Source organism: Sapajus apella, unplaced genomic scaffold, assembly GCF_009761245.1.
Source record: "Sapajus apella isolate SASKATOON/1434 unplaced genomic scaffold, GSC_monkey_1.0 scaffold42, whole genome shotgun sequence".
NCBI classification, from domain to species: Eukaryota; Metazoa; Chordata; class Mammalia; order Primates; family Cebidae; genus Sapajus; species Sapajus apella.
In genome coordinates this window covers 7,229,578-7,248,430 of record NW_022436982.1, presented here as the reverse complement: position 1 = coordinate 7,248,430, position 18,853 = coordinate 7,229,578, and the positions used below count along the sequence as shown (strand labels likewise).

The window sequence follows — 18,853 nt, the reverse complement described above, 5'->3', positions numbered from 1 at the left end:
ATTTAAAGTATCATTTACCATTTCTCCTATCATTGATTAAATAGGTTTCTGATAGAATAAAAGTTTGATAACAAAAATAAAAACATCCAAAAGGGGAAAATGAAGGCAGAACAGCTATCTTAGCACCCATATTTCCAAGCAGTAGAGTTAGGAAGCAAGCAACTTTTCACCCTAAAGATTTCTTGGAACTTACTCATTCAAAAGAGCATCACACTCAAACACTTTCTGTTAGTAACATTTCAGTGTTCCATAATCTACCCACCCTAGGAAAGTATGCTCGAAATCATTGTCTATTTCACAAACTACCACATTTCCTGTGGCATTGCTTTTGCTTGCTTGCATATAAATATAAGCTCAGAAAGAGATACTAAAGAATACTAAAGACTTCATTCTAATTTTACATAATGTAAATTTATTTATTTATTTTTTTAATCAATTTTTTTTTTGAGACAGGGTCTCACTCTGCTACCCAAGCTGGAGTTCAGTAGCACAATCATGGCTCACTACAACCTCTGCCTCCCGGACTGAAGCAATCCTTCCACTGACTCATGCCTGTAACCCAGCACTTTGGCAAGCCAAGGCAGGTAGATCACTTGAGGTAAGGAGTTTGAGATCAGGCTGGCCAACATGGTGAAACCCTTAAAATACAAAAATTAGCCAGGCGTGGTGGTGCGCACCGTAATCCCAACTACTCAGGAGGCTGAGGCAGGAGAATTGCTTGAACCCAGGAGGCAGAGATTGCAATGAGCCAAGATCACACCTCTGCACTCCAGCCTGAGTGACAGGGCAAGACTCTATTAAGAGAAGAAGGGAGGTGATCAGATGTAGGGTGGGGAAGGGAAGGCATCACAGATATGGAGACATTTGATCTTAAAAACAGTAGTCTGATGTCCATAAGAGCACACCACTGGTGTAAATAAGTTCTGATCTCAGATTTGACATATTGGAACACAGGTATTAAAACCTGCAGTCACAGCTGATAGGCTGTGAACTAGACCTGTGATAGATCAACACAGTTCTGGTTTTCAAAAGGTGACTTCTATAAGACTACAGTACAGTAAACCTGATATCAATTCCCAGTGAAATTCTAGGTTTATTAGGAGGTTTATGAGCCCTGGAAAAAAAAATTAGTATCAACTAATTTAGTTACAGATCAGGTAACATCTCATCAGGAATCTAAATGATGCATGGAAGACCCATATGATTATCCCAGGAAGGAAGCAGGCAGGCAGAAGGACCAGCAAAAACAAAGCCCCTGACACAACAGTGTTTGGAGTGCTAGAAGAAAGCAAAGAGGCGGGAGCTGAGAGAGCAAGGTGGGAGTAACAGGTCACATCATGTGAAGGCTGTACTGGCCACAGGAAAGACGGACATGGATTTTGTGCAGAGATGAGAAGCTATTAGAAGGCTTCGATAAGAACAGTGACATGACCACTCATACAGTTCAAAATAACCAGACTGCTGTGTGAAAAAAGAGACTACAGGGAACATGATAGAAACAGGGGCATCAGGATGGAGAAGGAAAGGACTGAAGAATGATTCTTGGCCTGGACACTGAGAAGAATGTAACTTAACTGCTATTTATTAAGATGGGGATAGATGGCAAAAGTAGCAAGGTATTGTTTTTATGTTTCTTGTTTTTTGGGGAGTCAGAGAGGGATCTAGAATTTATTGAGGGACATGCTAAACTTTAAAAAGCTTTAATAAGTAAACTGGATATATAAGTGTTAGAAAGAAGTCTGAACTGTAGAAATAAATTAGTAGTTGTTAGTCTTGGACTATATAAGATCATCACTTGGTGTAGAAAAAAGTCGGTCCTGGGGCACTCATCCTTTAGAAGTCAGAAAGAGTTAGGAAAGCCAGCGTCAAAAAAGAGAAAATAACCAATGCTGTCAAATGCAGCTGGTGGGTCAAGATGAGAATTGAGCAATGACCAGTGAAATGGCTGCTGGCAATAATTCACTACAGAGGGGGACATTGATTAGGTGGAGAAACGAAGTATTTGCAGGTACCAAAAGGTAGCAAGATCAGTATTCAAAGAGAGGAGCTGGTCTGGGCAGCACAAAGAGTTCACCAATTTTAACAGGACATAAGGGGAGTACATAGGTTCAGATACAAGTGGATATGAAAAAATTTATCTATGTATCTGTTTTCCTTTATTTAGATGTGTTCTTTCCAGGTCAGGACATATTTATCTTTCTATCCCTGGTGCCTAGAACAAAACAGTAAGTTTGTTGGGTGAAGGGGTGAGCTTCAAAATTTGAAGAGATATTACTTGAAAGATGTATTAAATTCATTATCTTTAAACCAAAGGGCACAGAGAAACCAATGAATACAATTTACATAAAGGCATATATAATGATTCAATATATACCCTTTTACCAATTAGAAACTGCCAGGTTGATACTGAGGTAATGAGGCAGAAAACAATGACAGCAACGATAACAGAAATAATTACAAGGACTGGTATTTTTGATTACTTAATATGTACTAAGCACGGCTCTAAAGCACTTTGCATTTTAAATTCAATCCTTGCACCTACATAATGAAATAGGCATTCATATTTACTATCCTCATTTTAAAAATGAGGAAGCTGGGGAACAGAGAATTTAAGTAACTTGCCCTAGTTTTACACAGCTAAAGCAGCAAAAACAAAATTCAAACCCAAGTAAATCTCCAAAATCTATGCACTTAACATTCTATATTATTTCTCAGAACTTAATAATTCAAAATAACCACAAAAGCTTCACAAATTAGGATGCTGGGTTCAGCCGAAAGTGTCTTCCTCTTGTGCGTCCCTTAAATGATATACTTTCAAAGTCTTACATGAATAAATATAGTATGTAGCAAATACACACCTAGAGACTGTGTATTAAATATGAGTAACTAGTAAGAGAACAAAAAGACAAGCTGCAGATTCAGAGAAAACATCTGCAAAACATATGTGACAAAGCACTGATACCCAAAATACCTACAGGCTTCTTAAAACAACATGAAAACAACCCAGTTTTTAAAATCCCCAGAAGATCTGAAAAGACAACTCACCAAATATATTTAAATGGCAAATAAGTATATGAAAGATGTTCAACATCACATGTCATTAGGGAATTGCAAAAGAAAACAAGAGATTACTTATATGCCTATTAGAATGGCCAAAATCCAAAACACTGACACTACCAAATGCTATGAGAACATGGAGCAACAGGAACTCTCATTCATTGTCAGTGGGAATGCAAAATGGTACACTTTGGAATGCAGTTTAGCAGTTCCTTACAAAACTAAACTTGGTATTTATCCAAATGGGTTGCAAAGTTATATCCACACAAAAACCCGCACACTATTTTATTCATAATTGCCAAAACTTGGACGCAACTAAGATGTCATGGGTCAATGGGTGAATGGGTCAACAAACTGCTCTACATCTATGCAATGGAAGATACTCAGCAATAAAACAAAATGTACTATCAAGCCACACAAAGTCATGGAGGAACTTCAAATACTGAGTGACCCAAACCAATCTGAAAAGGCTATACACTGTATGATTCAAAACTAGAGATTCCAGGAAAAGCAAAACTATAGAGACTGTAAATGATCAGTGGTTGCCAGGGGCTGGGGGAGAGAGAGTGGGGCGGGATAAACAGGTGGAACACAGGAGATTTTTAAGGCAGTGAAAAGATTCTGTATATTGTAACAGTGGATTTATGTCATTATAGAATTATCAAAACCCATAGAATGTAACAACACAAAGGGTAAGCCCTAATCATAAATTATGGACTTCATTAATAATAATGTACAAATTGGTTCACTTGGGGAGGAGTTGGTAAGCACGTATATGAGAACTCTCTGTACTTCCTGCTCATTTTTCTGTAAGCTGCTAAAAAAAAAAAAAAAAAAAAAGCCTTTTAATAAAAAATAAAGTGTAAGCTCATCATGTATCAACTATATGATGTGGCAGCCAAAACTGTGAATTAAATCAGACTATGATGTGGTGTGTGTAGAGTTCAGAAACTGGTGACAAAATCTGGATTCAAGCCTAGTATTTACTGTCTTTTCCTGTGGTAGGAGCACACAGGTGAAGAGGTGCTTTCCCTAATAAACTGGGTAAGAATGTAATGACTAAAAAGCAACCAATGTCCCAGTAACAACTGAAGGTTTACACTATGTGACCTCAAAAGTAGATGCCTCCAGAGTATGTCTAGGATCCTATGATTTACATTACAGGATAGAATGTTTAAAGTGAATACTTAAAGACACACAGAAATAAAAATTTCTCTCAAAATACTGAAATCTTTTTGGATATGTATGCATCTTGATAAAAAAGACACATACATATCCCAAAAAAGAAAAAAAAACAAAACCTTGCCAATTTGCAGTGTTTTTTTGGTTGTTGTTTTGTTTTTTTCTTTTTTGAGATAAGGTCTCGCTCTGATGCCCAGGCTGGAGTGCTGTGGTGTAATCATGGTTCGTGCAGCTTTGACCTCCCGGGTTCAAGCGATCTCCCCTCCCCAGCCTCCTAAAATGCTGGGATTGTGGGCATTAGCCTGGCCAGTAATTTTTTTAATGGGGGAGGGGTTAGATTTGAGCCTATTTAAAGCAAAACTCTGTGTGCATATTTTGTGCTTGCATGTCTTTAAGAAAAAGATTCTCACATGAAACAGCTAATGTACAAGTATTCAAAATAAGATGTGGTAAATATCTTAATTGATTTCGGTCATTTTATATACCATATAATTTCATTATTTATTTTAATGACTGTACTCAAACGAATACATTTTAAGAAACCATTAAACAGATCAAAGTCTAAATCAAATATATTTTTTCTTCCAATAGAATAAAAAATTTAGAGATAACAGAAAAAAAAGTGTATATTTCACTTTGCTTCCATTAAACAATTTAGAAAAACAGTTACTAACCACTCTTCCTAAGTACAAACAATGCGCTAGGCACTGGTCTTAACAAAACCTGACAGCTGGAGAGGAACTTCAAGACCAAGGCCAAACAGCCAACCCATTGCTTGAATCCTCTACAACAGCACCACCAAGTGGCTATTTGTGTCCAAACACATTCAGCATCAGAAACGTATCTTAGAAGGCAGTCCACTGCATTAGACCAAAAAATTTTGTCTAATGATAATGTTATCTATTGGCTCTATTTTTTCTCTGAGGCCACACAGAACAAATCTAATCACGCTTCCATTTACTAGTACTTCAAATATTTTACAGAAACTACTATAAACCTCAACTCTTCAATCTAACTTAACAAAGCTATCTATTTCTCATGTATAGTTTTAAAATTTCTCTCATGAAAACTTCCAAGAAAAAATGCAAACCATAAGAACTTAATTTTTTAATTTACAAAGGAAACATAGTTCACAAAATGACATACTTCTCCAATTGTAAACTTTAAAGCAACAATTTAAATACAGACCAATATTTTACTATAGTTGAATGTCTTGAATAAACTTAACATTAGCAGATATTTGTTTGATATTTTAAAAATATTTTCTGCAAACTAAATACCTTCAACAGTTTTTATTTTTAACTATAGCACAACTGACCAATTTAGAAAATTCATATAAGCCATCATTATTTGAAAAGCAGCAATCTCTGAAATCCTCCAGGAAATTAACATAAGATCTCAAACTTGCACATGTGAGGTTGCACTTGTACATGTGCATGCACACATGTACCTACCTACACATGTGCTACAGCTGTGCTAATGAGTACAAACTATAACTGATGTTTTTTATACAACTGCATTCTGACTGAAATGAAAGATTTAAGAAATAATTTTTGGCTGGGTATGGTGGTTCACCCCTGTAATCCCAGCACTTTGCAAGGCCAAGGTGGGTAGATCACCTGAGGTCGGGAATTCGAGACCTGCTTGCCAACACAGTGAAATCCCATCTCTACTAATAATACAAAAATTAGCTGGGCGTGGTAGCAAGCACCTGCAATCCCAGCTACTCAGGAGTCTGAGGCAGGAGAGCTGCTTGAACCTGGGAGGCAGAGCGAGCTGAAATCGAGCCACTGCACTCCAGCCTGGGCAACAGAGTGAAACTATGTGTCAAAAAAAAAAAAAGAAAGAAAGAAACAATTTCTAACAGAAGAGTTTGTTTTACTATAGTACCAATCATTGAACCGATAGATTATATTTACATTTAAATAACATTTTCACTGTAAAGATAGTTCCTTTTATTAGTCTATTATTAAAGGGCAGTGGAAGTTAGTGTACAATCTGATACTCATATTCAGCACTGCCAGTTTCAAAAATATTTTCTATCAACAAAAATGAATGAAACCAGTACTAGACAAGAAAATGCCAACTTCAAATTAATTCATAATTAATACTTATTATTCAAGTAATGCTTTAGCATTTTAAATGCTCTAAATACTGATAATGTAACTTAAATAACTTGTATCATATACCATTAACAGTATATGCAAAAAGAAAATTCAATGTTGCTTTATATTTTGGTCTACTGAACAAGAGGTTACTTCAGTACTAAATAAGCCTCAGTGAATTTTCTCAATTGACCAAGCCATTAAAATGACAATGCATTCACAAGGAACTTATATTCTGCTTTTATTGAGCTCACTGTGAGCAAATATAGCTAGCTATGCAAGAAAAGTTTGAGATATTAGATTTTGCAGGTTATGCACATTATAAATAGACAATATTAGTACACTTAGAAAAAAGGGAATAATCTTTATTGAGCCTATCAGGATTTCTATTTCTTGATATACCTCAGCTTGTTTGGTGACTTCAAGCAAGTTAATTACTATCTGGTTGAGATTTCAGCTATGTTAATATTTATCTGGAAGATGGTCTCCATAAATAAATATTCTAGGTGATATGTTTACCCGTTACGCAATAAAACATTTTATATTTTAACATTTTGTAGATATTCTTCTAAAAAACTTTAATTCCCTACTTTAAAAAAAAAAAAAGGTTAAAGCTTAATTTAACTATTTCCTATAGATTTAATCACAACATGAGCACGAACTGTATCATATAGTGGTACTGCTGCACTTTGATCTTATGTTTTCTCAACTCGGCTTGATTCCATCAGTGTATTCTTAATGTCTCATACCGTTGTGAGAACCTAAGTGTAGTGTACAGGCTCCTAAGCTTTAAAGGCCTGGACTTTTGACATCTGGCTCATTGGAGGTCTTCTTCTCCCTCTTTTCACCTTCATGACTGGTTTTCAAATGACTGAAGTTCTCATAAGAAATCACAGCAAAACAGGCTGTTGACACTAGGAAGACAGTTCTAAAGAACTCTGAGTGTGTGAACATGAGAACAGAAAAATGTTTTCTTACAAGATAACACTGGCTAATTTGTGGTCTCCCTTTTTTCCTAGGAACTGGAAATCAACCAGCCCATTCTAGCTTTTCTTACCCTTTATAGAATATTCTCTTTTCCTCAGATGATCTAATAGCATACCCTCCATAATGCCTATTCATTTGACACGAAGAGCAGAAACAAAGAAGAAACAGTAGCAGTGTAGTCTAATTATACATGAGGTGTAATCTAATTATATGAGGTATAAGGTAATATGATTATGATTATATTATATAAAAATAATGTGTGTTTAGCATGTATTTATATATGACAATGCCAAACTATGAACCTGAGTTTACGGGGGTTCTCAGAGGTAGTCAGAGTACAAAGACGTAATTTTGTCTGGCTGGATATGAGGTTATCACAACAGGACTTTTGAAAAGCAGTAGGAATTTTCAAAACAATCAGAAATATTCATAAACCCTACAGTAAATAAATGAGAATTACAGAAAATCTAGATTTTGCTATCTCTAGACATAAATTGAACAAATCACTAAATTCATTATCTAACCTGTTTTTCCACTTTTTAAATTAAGCATTAATAAAAGACCAGTTTTTTTAAAAATTCTGCCTAAATAATGACTTGCTTTTCTCTACCAAATAAGTTCATATGATTCATATTTTAGAGAAACTATTCTAAGCCATCAAAGATTAGGTGATTACATAATAGATAACTTAATCTTCTTGGCTGCAACAAATTCTTACTGCTCTGAATTAATTTTATCAGAAACAAATGTGAGCTGGCATTTGAGTAGCTAATAAAAACTTACTTTACTTTCAATTTTTCCTACCAGAGGTAAAAAGAAGCAAAAAAGACATTTAAAAGATTAGCCCTACTAATGTACTTGGCTTGAATAAATTAAAATTACCACTTTATTTCTGCTAGCTGGTAATGTCAAAAACAAGAAAGCAATAAATAAGGAAGAAAATAAACAAGGAAAAAATGCCTCGAGGGGAAAAGTTATCTTACAAAACTTACTGATTTTTTTTCCACATACAACCCAAAGCTACCCAGTTAACATATCTCTAATGTCTTGCAGCTGAGGATATATAAATTACTGAAATAAAACTATTCAAGATGATAAAACATTTCCTGGTAGCATGTGTAACTAACTATACATCACAAAACACAATCACTCCAGTAGCTAAAAGAATCATGAAGTAAAGGATATATTCTTTATGCTTTTTTGACCAAATAAATTGCTCTCCTATCTATAAAATGGGGTGAGTTAGACATTGAAAATTTATTATCGGTAAAATGCTTCTATTCTTCAGGTAAATTTTATACAATAATCAAGTACTTGATTCTTACCTTGTTTTAATTCCAAACCTTCAGGTTGCTTGTTCTCTCTCATGGATGAAGTAGAATCTATACCGATGTCTTGCCTGGGAAACAAAAATGAGATCAACTTTTAAAACTATATTCAATCACATAACATTTACTATCCAAGTTCCTAGAATTAAGCTAGGCACTAGGGAAGACAGGCTGAATTCTTCTAAACCCCCAGGGTATCATTCAGTGTACTGTGAAAACTCAGAAACATGTATACAAGTGTCAGAAGCAGCAGCTACAAACTACTAGCAATTTAAGCAGTATACTTATTTTTAAAATCAAGGGGCAAACCTGAAAGGAACATTGAAGTAATTTTTTCTCCCTTCCATACTCTGCAGGATAGCTGATAGGAGAAATCACAACTCACAGCAGTATCCAATAATTTTTCAAGTTCAACTGTTAAATTTAATGAGCATTTTGGCATTCAAATTACTTTATATTCATTTAATTTCATACCTCAAATGCTTTGATGTCTACAGTCTATAGAAAAATACATATTTTATACATAATATACATATGTAATCAAAGTAAAAGGATTAAATGTAAGATCATACAAAAAAGTTTCACTATGTTCCAGAACACAGCTGCAAACTAATGTGCTTTCTTAGCATTATACCATGTTAATATTAATATTATACTTTTCAGCAAAAAGATCAAGAAATTATAAATATTCAAATGAGCTATGTGACCATTTTCTTCAAAATAGGTATCTCTATTACCTTCTGAGAATTTTTATACACATTCTAAGGTTCACATACTAGAAATATTTAGGAAATTTTCCTACTCACAAAATTGTATCCATTCATTAACTGCAACAAATCCATCAAAAAACCAAAGGATTAAAAAAGACTTGTGATCATTTCTTTCAGAAGTTTACAATATTCTTTTCAGTCAGCACATCTGGCATGTATATGCTTGTTTTGTATTAAAACTGCACTAATACAAGCCCAAACTCAGAGAGTTCAACATTATTTGGCTTTGCTGTTAATTATGACATCAGAAATTTATAATTGAGATGTCTCAGTTAGACTTTTGTCTAACGTCACCTACTCAGATTTTATTTGTTCACCACAATGACTGGCAGGTCCCAAGGAGGATATCAGCAATTCTCCTTGGCAATCCAGGGACAGATTAAATGCCAGTATACTACATCAAGAGTTCTGCAAAATTTAAAGTTAAAATGTGCTACCTCATATCTTCTAGTCAAATTACATTTTACCTATGGGGAGCATTAGTCTAAGTATCCTCCTTTAGAGAAAATGTTTGCTTTTACACATCCTAGAATTGCATTTAATTATTCTTCTAAACATATACATCTGAGCTGACAAAAAAAAAAAAAAGACTTCAAAATATAATGTAACACCATCAATAAGAGGAGGATGGATATATGTAATACTCTAAGGAGGATACAACCTAATTTATATAATATTCTAGCCAAGAATATATAACGTTTATTATGAAGAATCACCAAACTCAAAATGGAAATGAATAATGTTCTGTTAAGGAAAGTTGAATGTCATTGTTATAAAATACAAAGGGTGTGGATCTATTCCAGGTTAAAAGATTGCTAAAGAGCCAAGACAATTAAATGTTGTAAATTACCTGAGACTACTGAACTGGTAGGGAAAATGTTGTGAAGGACATTACTGAGTCAAAAGACAAACTGAAATACTGATAGGAGACTGGATAAAAGAATTATATTAATGTTAAATTTACTCAAGTTGATACTGTTACGGTTACATAATAGAATATCCCTTGGAGAAACACAATGTAACATATAGAGAAAAGTGTCATGATGTATATAACTTAGCTTCAAATGTTTCCTTAAAAAATATACATATATAAAAAGGAAGTATGCAAATAGAAGGTCAATAAGTAAATCTAGATAAAGGGTATATGGATGTTTCTTGTACTATTCTTATTATTACAACATTGTAATAAGTCTGAAAGTATTTACAAATGTTTTAATTGATAATAATGCAATGTAACTTCCTTTCCTATGAAAGCCCCTTAGAGCCCCTTTAAATAAAAATTGGACCCCTCTATAAGGACTAACTTCTCTTATAAACAATTTATTTTAGTGTGCAAAGTGAACTTTTATAATATTCTAAGTTGGGTTCTATTAGGCTGTTGAAGTCACCAAACAGAATTTCAGACAGTAAGTATTGTACACCACCCTGTGGCAGAAAAGTGAAAAGCTAGATGCTTTCAAGTCAGTTTTACCTGAAGGAAAAAAAAATCCCAGAAAGTTTTCAATAGTTTGAAAATTTTAAATCTACACTAGCTAATTTTTACAAGACGTACTTTTACAACCAAACTATAGGTACAAACTTCTCTAATACAATTTAAAGATCTCCAACAAATGGCATAAAAGGCAAGATATTTACAAAAAGGAAATGTCTTAAATTGTAAGAAAATTATGTACACATGTCTTTTTATGTCTAGTTTTATGAAAATAAAAACTTCGTCTACTCTCAGATGGTAAGACATACTAGGTGTCAGAATTAGGAAAACTGAAGCAATTCCAATTTATGTTTAAATGACATTTAAATATTTCTATCAAACGCTGCAAAACTAAGGAAGAATTTTATAAACAACTAGAATGAGAAGAGTGGGGACACACTGCCAAAGCCAGCTTAGGTTAGGAATTTTGGAATTATCTCTGTGCTTCTGTTTAAATTAAAAAAAGAAAAAAAAAAAAAAAAAAGCCAGTTTTTCTTTTTTGAGACAGGTTGTCACCCTGTCTTCCAGGAGGCTGAAGTGCAGTGGTGCGCTCAAGCAGTCTTCCTACCTCAGGCTCCCAAGCAGCCTGGACTACAGACGTGCACCACCATGCCTGGCTAATTTTTTTAAGTAAAGATGGTATTTTGCCCTGTTGCCCAAGCTGTCCTTGAACTCCTCGGCCTCCCAAAGTGCTGAGATTACAGGTATGAGCCACCTCACCCAGCTCTTTACATTTCTAACTCACTTCTGTCTCCAACGTTCCTTTAAAGCAGCTTACTTTACAAGCTTGGCCTTGAATCACAAGAGAGCCCTACATTTAACACTGAGATTTAAGTTCTGAAACCAACATCAGCCCAACTTATTTTATTTTACCCCTATATGCTAGCCACGTCCATCCTTTCTTACAGTTCAATAAATTTTTTTTTTTTCTTTTTTGGAATCAGAGTAATACACTGGGGGAGATCTGTGGAAGATCTGTGGAACTTAATAAAGAACAACCAAACATATGAACTCCTAAAAGTTAAAAATATATTTCTAAATGTGGATTTCAAAAATCCAGTTGTCCACATGTGAAATAATGGCAAATAAATCAATTCACATCTCTATTGTGCCGCTCATCAAGCCCCTTCCTCAGATAGCAAAATTTAACCCTATACCTGCTGAAGGAAACCTTATCTCCACATTTCCTCTGCTCAAATAATATAAATCAAAGGATCAGTTACCACACCCCAGTGTTCCCTCTGTCCCGTGATTCTCTAAGAATTCATTGTATATAAACTGTCCCCCCACCCTGTAATTCCAAGATTTTATGAATAGGTAATTTCCTAAATCGGGGGCTCTGTTTATTTTAAAGTGACTAAAGGGAAACAAAGAGATGAGTATATCCCCTCTTTGCTCTATCCCTATATTACTATGTTTTCACGTCCTTTCCAGTTTCAAAAATCAGCATTAGATTACTTTGTACAGACATTTAAAGGTGCAAACATGTAGGTTTTAAAATGTGGAATGCTATCTAGCATTTTAGGTCACAATATTACCAGTGATTAGTAATATTGTCTGTGAAAATTTTCTGAAAAATGGTTATTTTGCATAAACTTACTATGTTATGTAGAACATTCTATATATTATAGCCTAATAGCAATTTACAAAGAATACGAGAACATTAAGTGTTGTCCAGATAACCATTTTATGATCCTTTACCAAACCAAAAGCACAGTCAGCTCTTTATATGTGTCTAAGAGGACTGACTTTATAGAAAATAATGTTAATATAACAAATTGATCTCAACTGTGAGAAAAATCCTTTTATACATTCAAATATATGTTTTTTCCTAAACTATTTTTGTAATAAATGAAAAAAATAAGACACATACCAATGACTTTTTTAAGCAATAGTAAAGATTAAAAATCACAACAAATTTGGCTGGGCACAGTGGCTCATGCCTGTAACCTAGCACTTTGGGAGGCCGGGGCAAACAGATCACCTGAGGTCGGGAGTTCAAGACCAGTCTATCCAACATAGAGAAAACACGTCCCTTCTAAAAATACAAAATTAGTCAGGCGTGGTGGCGCATGCCTGTAATTCCAGCTACTTGGGAGGCTGAGGCAGGAGAATCACTTAAACCCGGGAAGCGGAGGTTCCAGGAGGGTGAGATGAGCCAAGGTCATGCACTGCACTCCAGCCTGGGCAACAAGAGTAAAACTCCGTCTCAAAAAAAAAAAAAGAACAAATTTATTGGTTTCCTTAGGTTTGTGTAGCATAAAAGGAATGGAGGGAAAAATCCCCAATACTCATCAGTATAAAGCAGAATTTTAGAAACAGTCATTGTTATAGATTTCAAGTAAAAATTCCAAAACAAACACAGTAACATTTTTTTCCACGTTACCATGTGGCAAATAGTAGTTCTAAAGACTTTCAATCATTTTCTCATTTATTCATCGTAACAATCTTATGAGGTGGGATTCTATTTTCCAGATGAGAAAACTGAGGCCTAGGAAAATTTCATAGTACTAACAAAAGACAGTAAATAATTTACTTTACTTACCTACCTATTTATTTATTTATAAGATGGAGTCTCACTCTGCCCCCAGGCTGGAGTGCAGTGGCGCAACCTTGGCTCACTGCAACCTCTGCCTCCCAGATTCAAGTGATTCTCCTGCCTTAGCCTCTCTAGTAGCTGGGATTATAGGCGCACACCACCACACCCAGTTAATTTTTGTATTTTTAGTAGAGACAGGGTTTCACCATGTTGGCCAGGCTCATCTCAAACTCCTGACCTCAAGTGATCTGCCCACCTTGGCCTTCCAAAGTACTGAGATTACAAGCATGTTCCACCACATGCAGCCAGTAAATAACTTTAAATGTCCAGTAATAAATGTTTAAATATCTAATGAGAGACTGTTTATGGTCTGCTATACCAAAAAATGGAACGGTAAATAGGCATAAGTATATGTACTGGACACGACAAAGTCCAAGAGAAAGACATTATTATATGGAAAAAATAAATGGGAAAAGGCACAGAATAGTTTGTACAATATGCTACCATTTGTGTGAGAAGAAAATTTATACATATATATGTAAATGTATAAAATATCCCTGGGAGGATACACAAGAACTGGTTTACTGTGGTTGCCTACAGAAGAAAGAACAGGGAATGGCAAAAGGAGAGACTTACTCTCACTATATCCTTTTAAAATCTTTGTATTATATATATATGTGTGTTTATAATTCAAATAAATAAGTTGTTAAATAACAGATAATATATAAGGACAAACATTCACTCTAATATAATATTTCTGAATAAAAGGATACACAAGAAAAGGTTAACAGTGGTTACCTTTGAAGCATGGACCTTAACTTGGATTCTTGGACCTTGATTGAATTCAGGAAATTTGTGAATTTGCCTAGTGTATTTGTTTCCTATACATTTTGTAATAAACTACCATAAGCCTGCTGACTTAAAAACAACAAAAATCTATCCTCTCCCAATTCTGAAGGCTAGAAGTACAAAATCACTATCACTGACCCAAAATCAATGTATCAGCAGGGCCACAATCCCTCCAGATGCTCTACAGTAGGGTTCCTCAACCCCTGGGCACAGATTGGTATCAATCCATGGCCTGTGAGGAACCAGGCCATACAGGAGGAGGTGAGTGGTGGTGGGCAAGCAAGTGTTATCACCTGAGTTCCACCTCAGTGTTATTTTCTCATAGGAGTGCGAACCCTATTGTGAACTGTGCGTGCCAGGGATCTAAGTTGCATCCTCCTTATGATAATCTAATACCTGATAATCTGAGGTGGAACAGTTTCATCCTGATATCATCCTCCCCCCATACTCCCTGGTGGAAATATTTTCTTCCATGAAACCAGTTCCTGGTGCCAAAAAGGTTGGGGATTGCTGCTCTGCAGAATACACTGTTTCCCAGGCCTTAAGGCCCTTTCTTCTATCTCCAAAGCCAACATCTCTGACTCTGCTGTCTTATGCTTCTATCATATAGTCTTCTCAAAGACTATGTCAAATATCCTTCTGTTTTCCTCATGTAAGGATATTGGATATAAGGATACATGCAAGTGACTGCATAAGAGCCCACCAAAACAATCCAGGAAAATCTTCCCATCTCAACATCCCACTTAATCATATCTTCAGTCCCTTCTGCTATATAAACTAACATTCATGGATTCTAGGGATTAAGATGTGACTATGTGGGGAGATTTTCTTTAGCCTACCACAGACGGAGGGAAAATTACACCTGTATTTTCACTAGAATCCATTTTCTTTAGGTATTACCATATCTGTGATTCTATCGCCATTAGAAATCACACATATTTTCATATAATATAGTCGTTGCAGACATCCAAAATATTGTTTATACTTACTATATTTTAAAATTATGGACGTTATTAGAACTGCTGCTAGATCTTATATGTTCATAAAAAGCACTTCAGCATATTGCAAAATATTTTAATATTAACTATTTTAATATTAATTTCCTTTCTGATTCTATTTTAATCTACAAATTAAAAAAAAAAAAAAAGAACAAACATCATTTTAAAAAAGAATCCATAGGCTTCACTAGACTTCCAAGGGTCCTTGACATAAAAAAGGTTTAGAAGTACAGTACCGCTTTGGAGAAAGAACAAGTGTAAGAGGAGGATGTGGTGAGATCAGAAGGTGAAACAGAAAGGTTTTTATCTTCATTTTAAACCTATGTACTATTTGAATTTACCTATCTATCTATCTATTACATATGTACATTCAACCTTGCTTTATTTGAAAGTCAACAAGTTATGTTCAGCTTCACACTATTCTTTATTATGCTAAGCCGAATAACAGCCCCCAAATATGCCCACATTCTAATTCGCCAGAACCTGTGAATGTTTTCTTATATTCAACAAGTTCAATTATTCATAAAAAAGAAAAAAAGAACTTTGTGATTGTGATTAAGCAACTTGAAATGGGGAGATTATCTTGCATTATTCTGGTGAGCCCAATGTCATCACACTAATCATTTCATAAGGTGTAAGAGAAATCAGAGTCAGAAGAAACAGCAATGTCACCTTGGAAACAGAGAATGGTGTGAGATGCTCTAAAGATGAAGGAAAGGGCCACAAGACAAAGAATATAAGCAGCGACTGGAAGCTGAAAAAGGCAAGAAAATGAATTCTCCTCTCAGAGACTCCAGAAATAACCAGCCCTACTGACACCTTGACTTTAGCCCAGAAAAACTGATTTTCACTTCTGACCTCCAGAACTATAAGAGAATAAATATATGTTGTTTGAAACCACTAAGTTTGTGGTAATTTGTTACAGCAGCAATAGGAAACTAACACATTTATAATTTTAAAAAGTTAATAAATCCCAGCTTACAAGAAAACTCAAAGGATTTAAGAACAAGTCAAATAACACCATGGAGACACAATCAGATAAAGCCAACAGGTAAGATACCGTACAGGACAATTTACCTACTTTCTTCAGCAAGTTCAATTATTAATAAAAAAGCAAACAAGAGACAATAGGAAGGTAGCCATAGTTCTACATTAAAAGAGACTTTAAGAGAGAGAACAACTAAATGCAAATTGTACTCTTGCTTGTACTCTGCTTCAGAGAAACCACATGTAAAAAAACCTTTTGGAGGCCGGGCGCGGTGGCTCAAGCCTGTAATCCCAGCACTTTGGGAGGCCGAGGCGGGTGGATCACGAGGTCAAGAGATCGAGACCATCCTGGTCAACACGGTGAAACCCCGTCTCTACTAAAACTACAAAAAATTAGCTGGGCATGGTGGCGCGTGCCTGTAATCCCAGCTACTCAGGAGGCTGAGGCAGGAGAATTGCCTGAACCCAGGAGGCGGAGGTTGCGGTGAGCCGAGATCGCGCCATTGCACTCCAGCCTGGGTAAAAAGAGCGAAACTCCCTTTCCAAAAAAAAAAAAAAAAAAAAAACCTTTTGGGAACATCTGGGAAAATCTAAATATGAAATGAATATCACATATTAGAGAATTACTGCTAATTAAGTTTTATAAAGATATGACTGCACAGGCAAATATTATTAAAATTTAAAAAATTAGATTTAAAACATCTGTAATATACTGAAAATACTATAAGAAAATAGATGAAGCAAACATGGAAAACTGTGATAACTGTTAGATCTAGATGACAGGTATATGGGAGTGATTACACTATTCTTTCTACTTTTCTATATTCTTCGTATTTTTCATAATAAAAAGTAAAAAAAAAAAAAAAAAATAAAGCAAATCAAAATAAAACCTAATAGAGTGAAATTCCTTTAAGTCAGACAGAAAAATGTCACTTCCATGAAAGAGAAACATAACACAGAAAAAACATTTTTAAAGTTAAGTATGTAATTTTGAGCATTTTTGATTAACTTAAAATTTAAAACACATCTTTAATTCACCAATCTTTGGATATGGAGCCATGGCCTTACCTTTAATACAAATTCATGGAATAGAGTTTCATATCATCCTACTCTCATAAATAATTGCTGACATTTCTAGTTTCGGCTTAGTTAAAATGAAAAAAGCTGAATGTGAAAAAAAAACACCTCATTTATATTTACAAAATGCCCCTCCAGAGCTTTTGTTTCCTTACAGCTAATTGAGAGTAACTTTTTAGCAACCCAACTTTGAGTTTTCCCAAACTCAAAATAACTTAATCAATTACTCTTTTCTTATTAATAATTAACCTGTTTACGTATTTAACTAAATTACACAATTACAATAATTGCCTTGGAAAAAGAGATTAGTCACTCTTGGTAAGCAAACAGTTTAAATGGTGGGAGAGGTACATAGGCATTATTAGAGAGTAGTCATTAATTAACAACCAATTTAGAACACTGTGAACATCAGTGAATCTATTTTTCAAAAGAAATAAAAAGAGCAATTAATAAAACAAATCAGGGTTAAGTGATTAAGAAAAACTTCAATTTTTTTAAAAGGTGACAGAGAAAGAGTAGAAAAAAGGAAAAATACCTGCTAATCATCTAAACCAGTGCTTGAGCAGCAGGATGAGGCAGTAAATTGACTGATGGGAAAATGACAAGAGATACAGTTTAAAAATTAGGTTTCTATAATAGAAAGAAAAACTTTTTTTTTTTTTTTTTTAAATGCAGAGGCAGCTACAAAAACAGATAACAATGCTTCCCAAGTCCCTCAAAGTTCCCCACAGGGAAACAGTTCCCAATCATACCACCTGACTGATATGAATATCCCACCTGGGGTTTCTGACAAGCTCATGCTCTCCCATTCTAAGGAAAAGTTCTATAGATTCTGGAAAGGTGACTATCTGTTTCCCATTTAAAAGTAACTATATCAAGATTTGCTTCAAAGTAATCAGATTAGAAAAACTGAAAGGAGGGTGATTAAAATAATATGGAAGGGATATAATGAATAAGTATGCAAGGGTTCATGTACTACTGCCTTTTTTGTACATTAAAATTTATCTGTGGGCCAGGGGTGGTGGCTCACACCTGTAATCCCAACACTTTGGGAGGCAGAGGCAGGCAGATTATGAGGTCAGGAGATCAAAACAATCCTGGCTGACATGGCGAAACCCCGTATCTACCAAAAATACAAAAAATTAGCCGGGATTTTGGTAGCATGCACCTGTAATCCCCACTACTCGGGAAGCTGAGGCAGGAGAATGGCTTGAACCCGAGAGGCGGAGGTAGCAGTGAGCCGAGATCACACCACTGCACTCCAGCCTGGGCAACAGAGAGAGGCTCTGTCTTGAAAAAAAAAAAAAAAAAAATCTCTATGATAGAGTTAAACAAGCAAATAAGTAACCATTACAGAACAATCGATAACATTCCAGAGTGGTTATCTGAGTTGTCTGAATCACACATCAATTTCCCAAGTGGATAATTCCCAAGAGGCCTAGGTCTCAGGGGTGGGTGGGTGGGTGCGTGGGTGTATGTGTCTGTGTCTGTGTGGTGGGGGGG

General features: G+C 35.2%; 1 protein-coding gene across 2 annotated transcripts in view; it reads right to left on the bottom strand.

Moving 5' to 3' along the window:
* Window positions 1-18,853, bottom strand: part of CAAP1 (caspase activity and apoptosis inhibitor 1) — a 58,421-nt gene that overhangs the window by 9,773 nt on the left and 29,795 nt on the right. For both annotated transcript variants that reach the window (XM_032300017.1, XM_032300019.1), the window contains exon 5: window positions 8,657-8,730. In XM_032300017.1, the coding sequence (XP_032155908.1) occupies window positions 8,657-8,730 (74 nt within the window). The remainder of the gene's footprint in view (window positions 1-8,656; window positions 8,731-18,853) is intronic.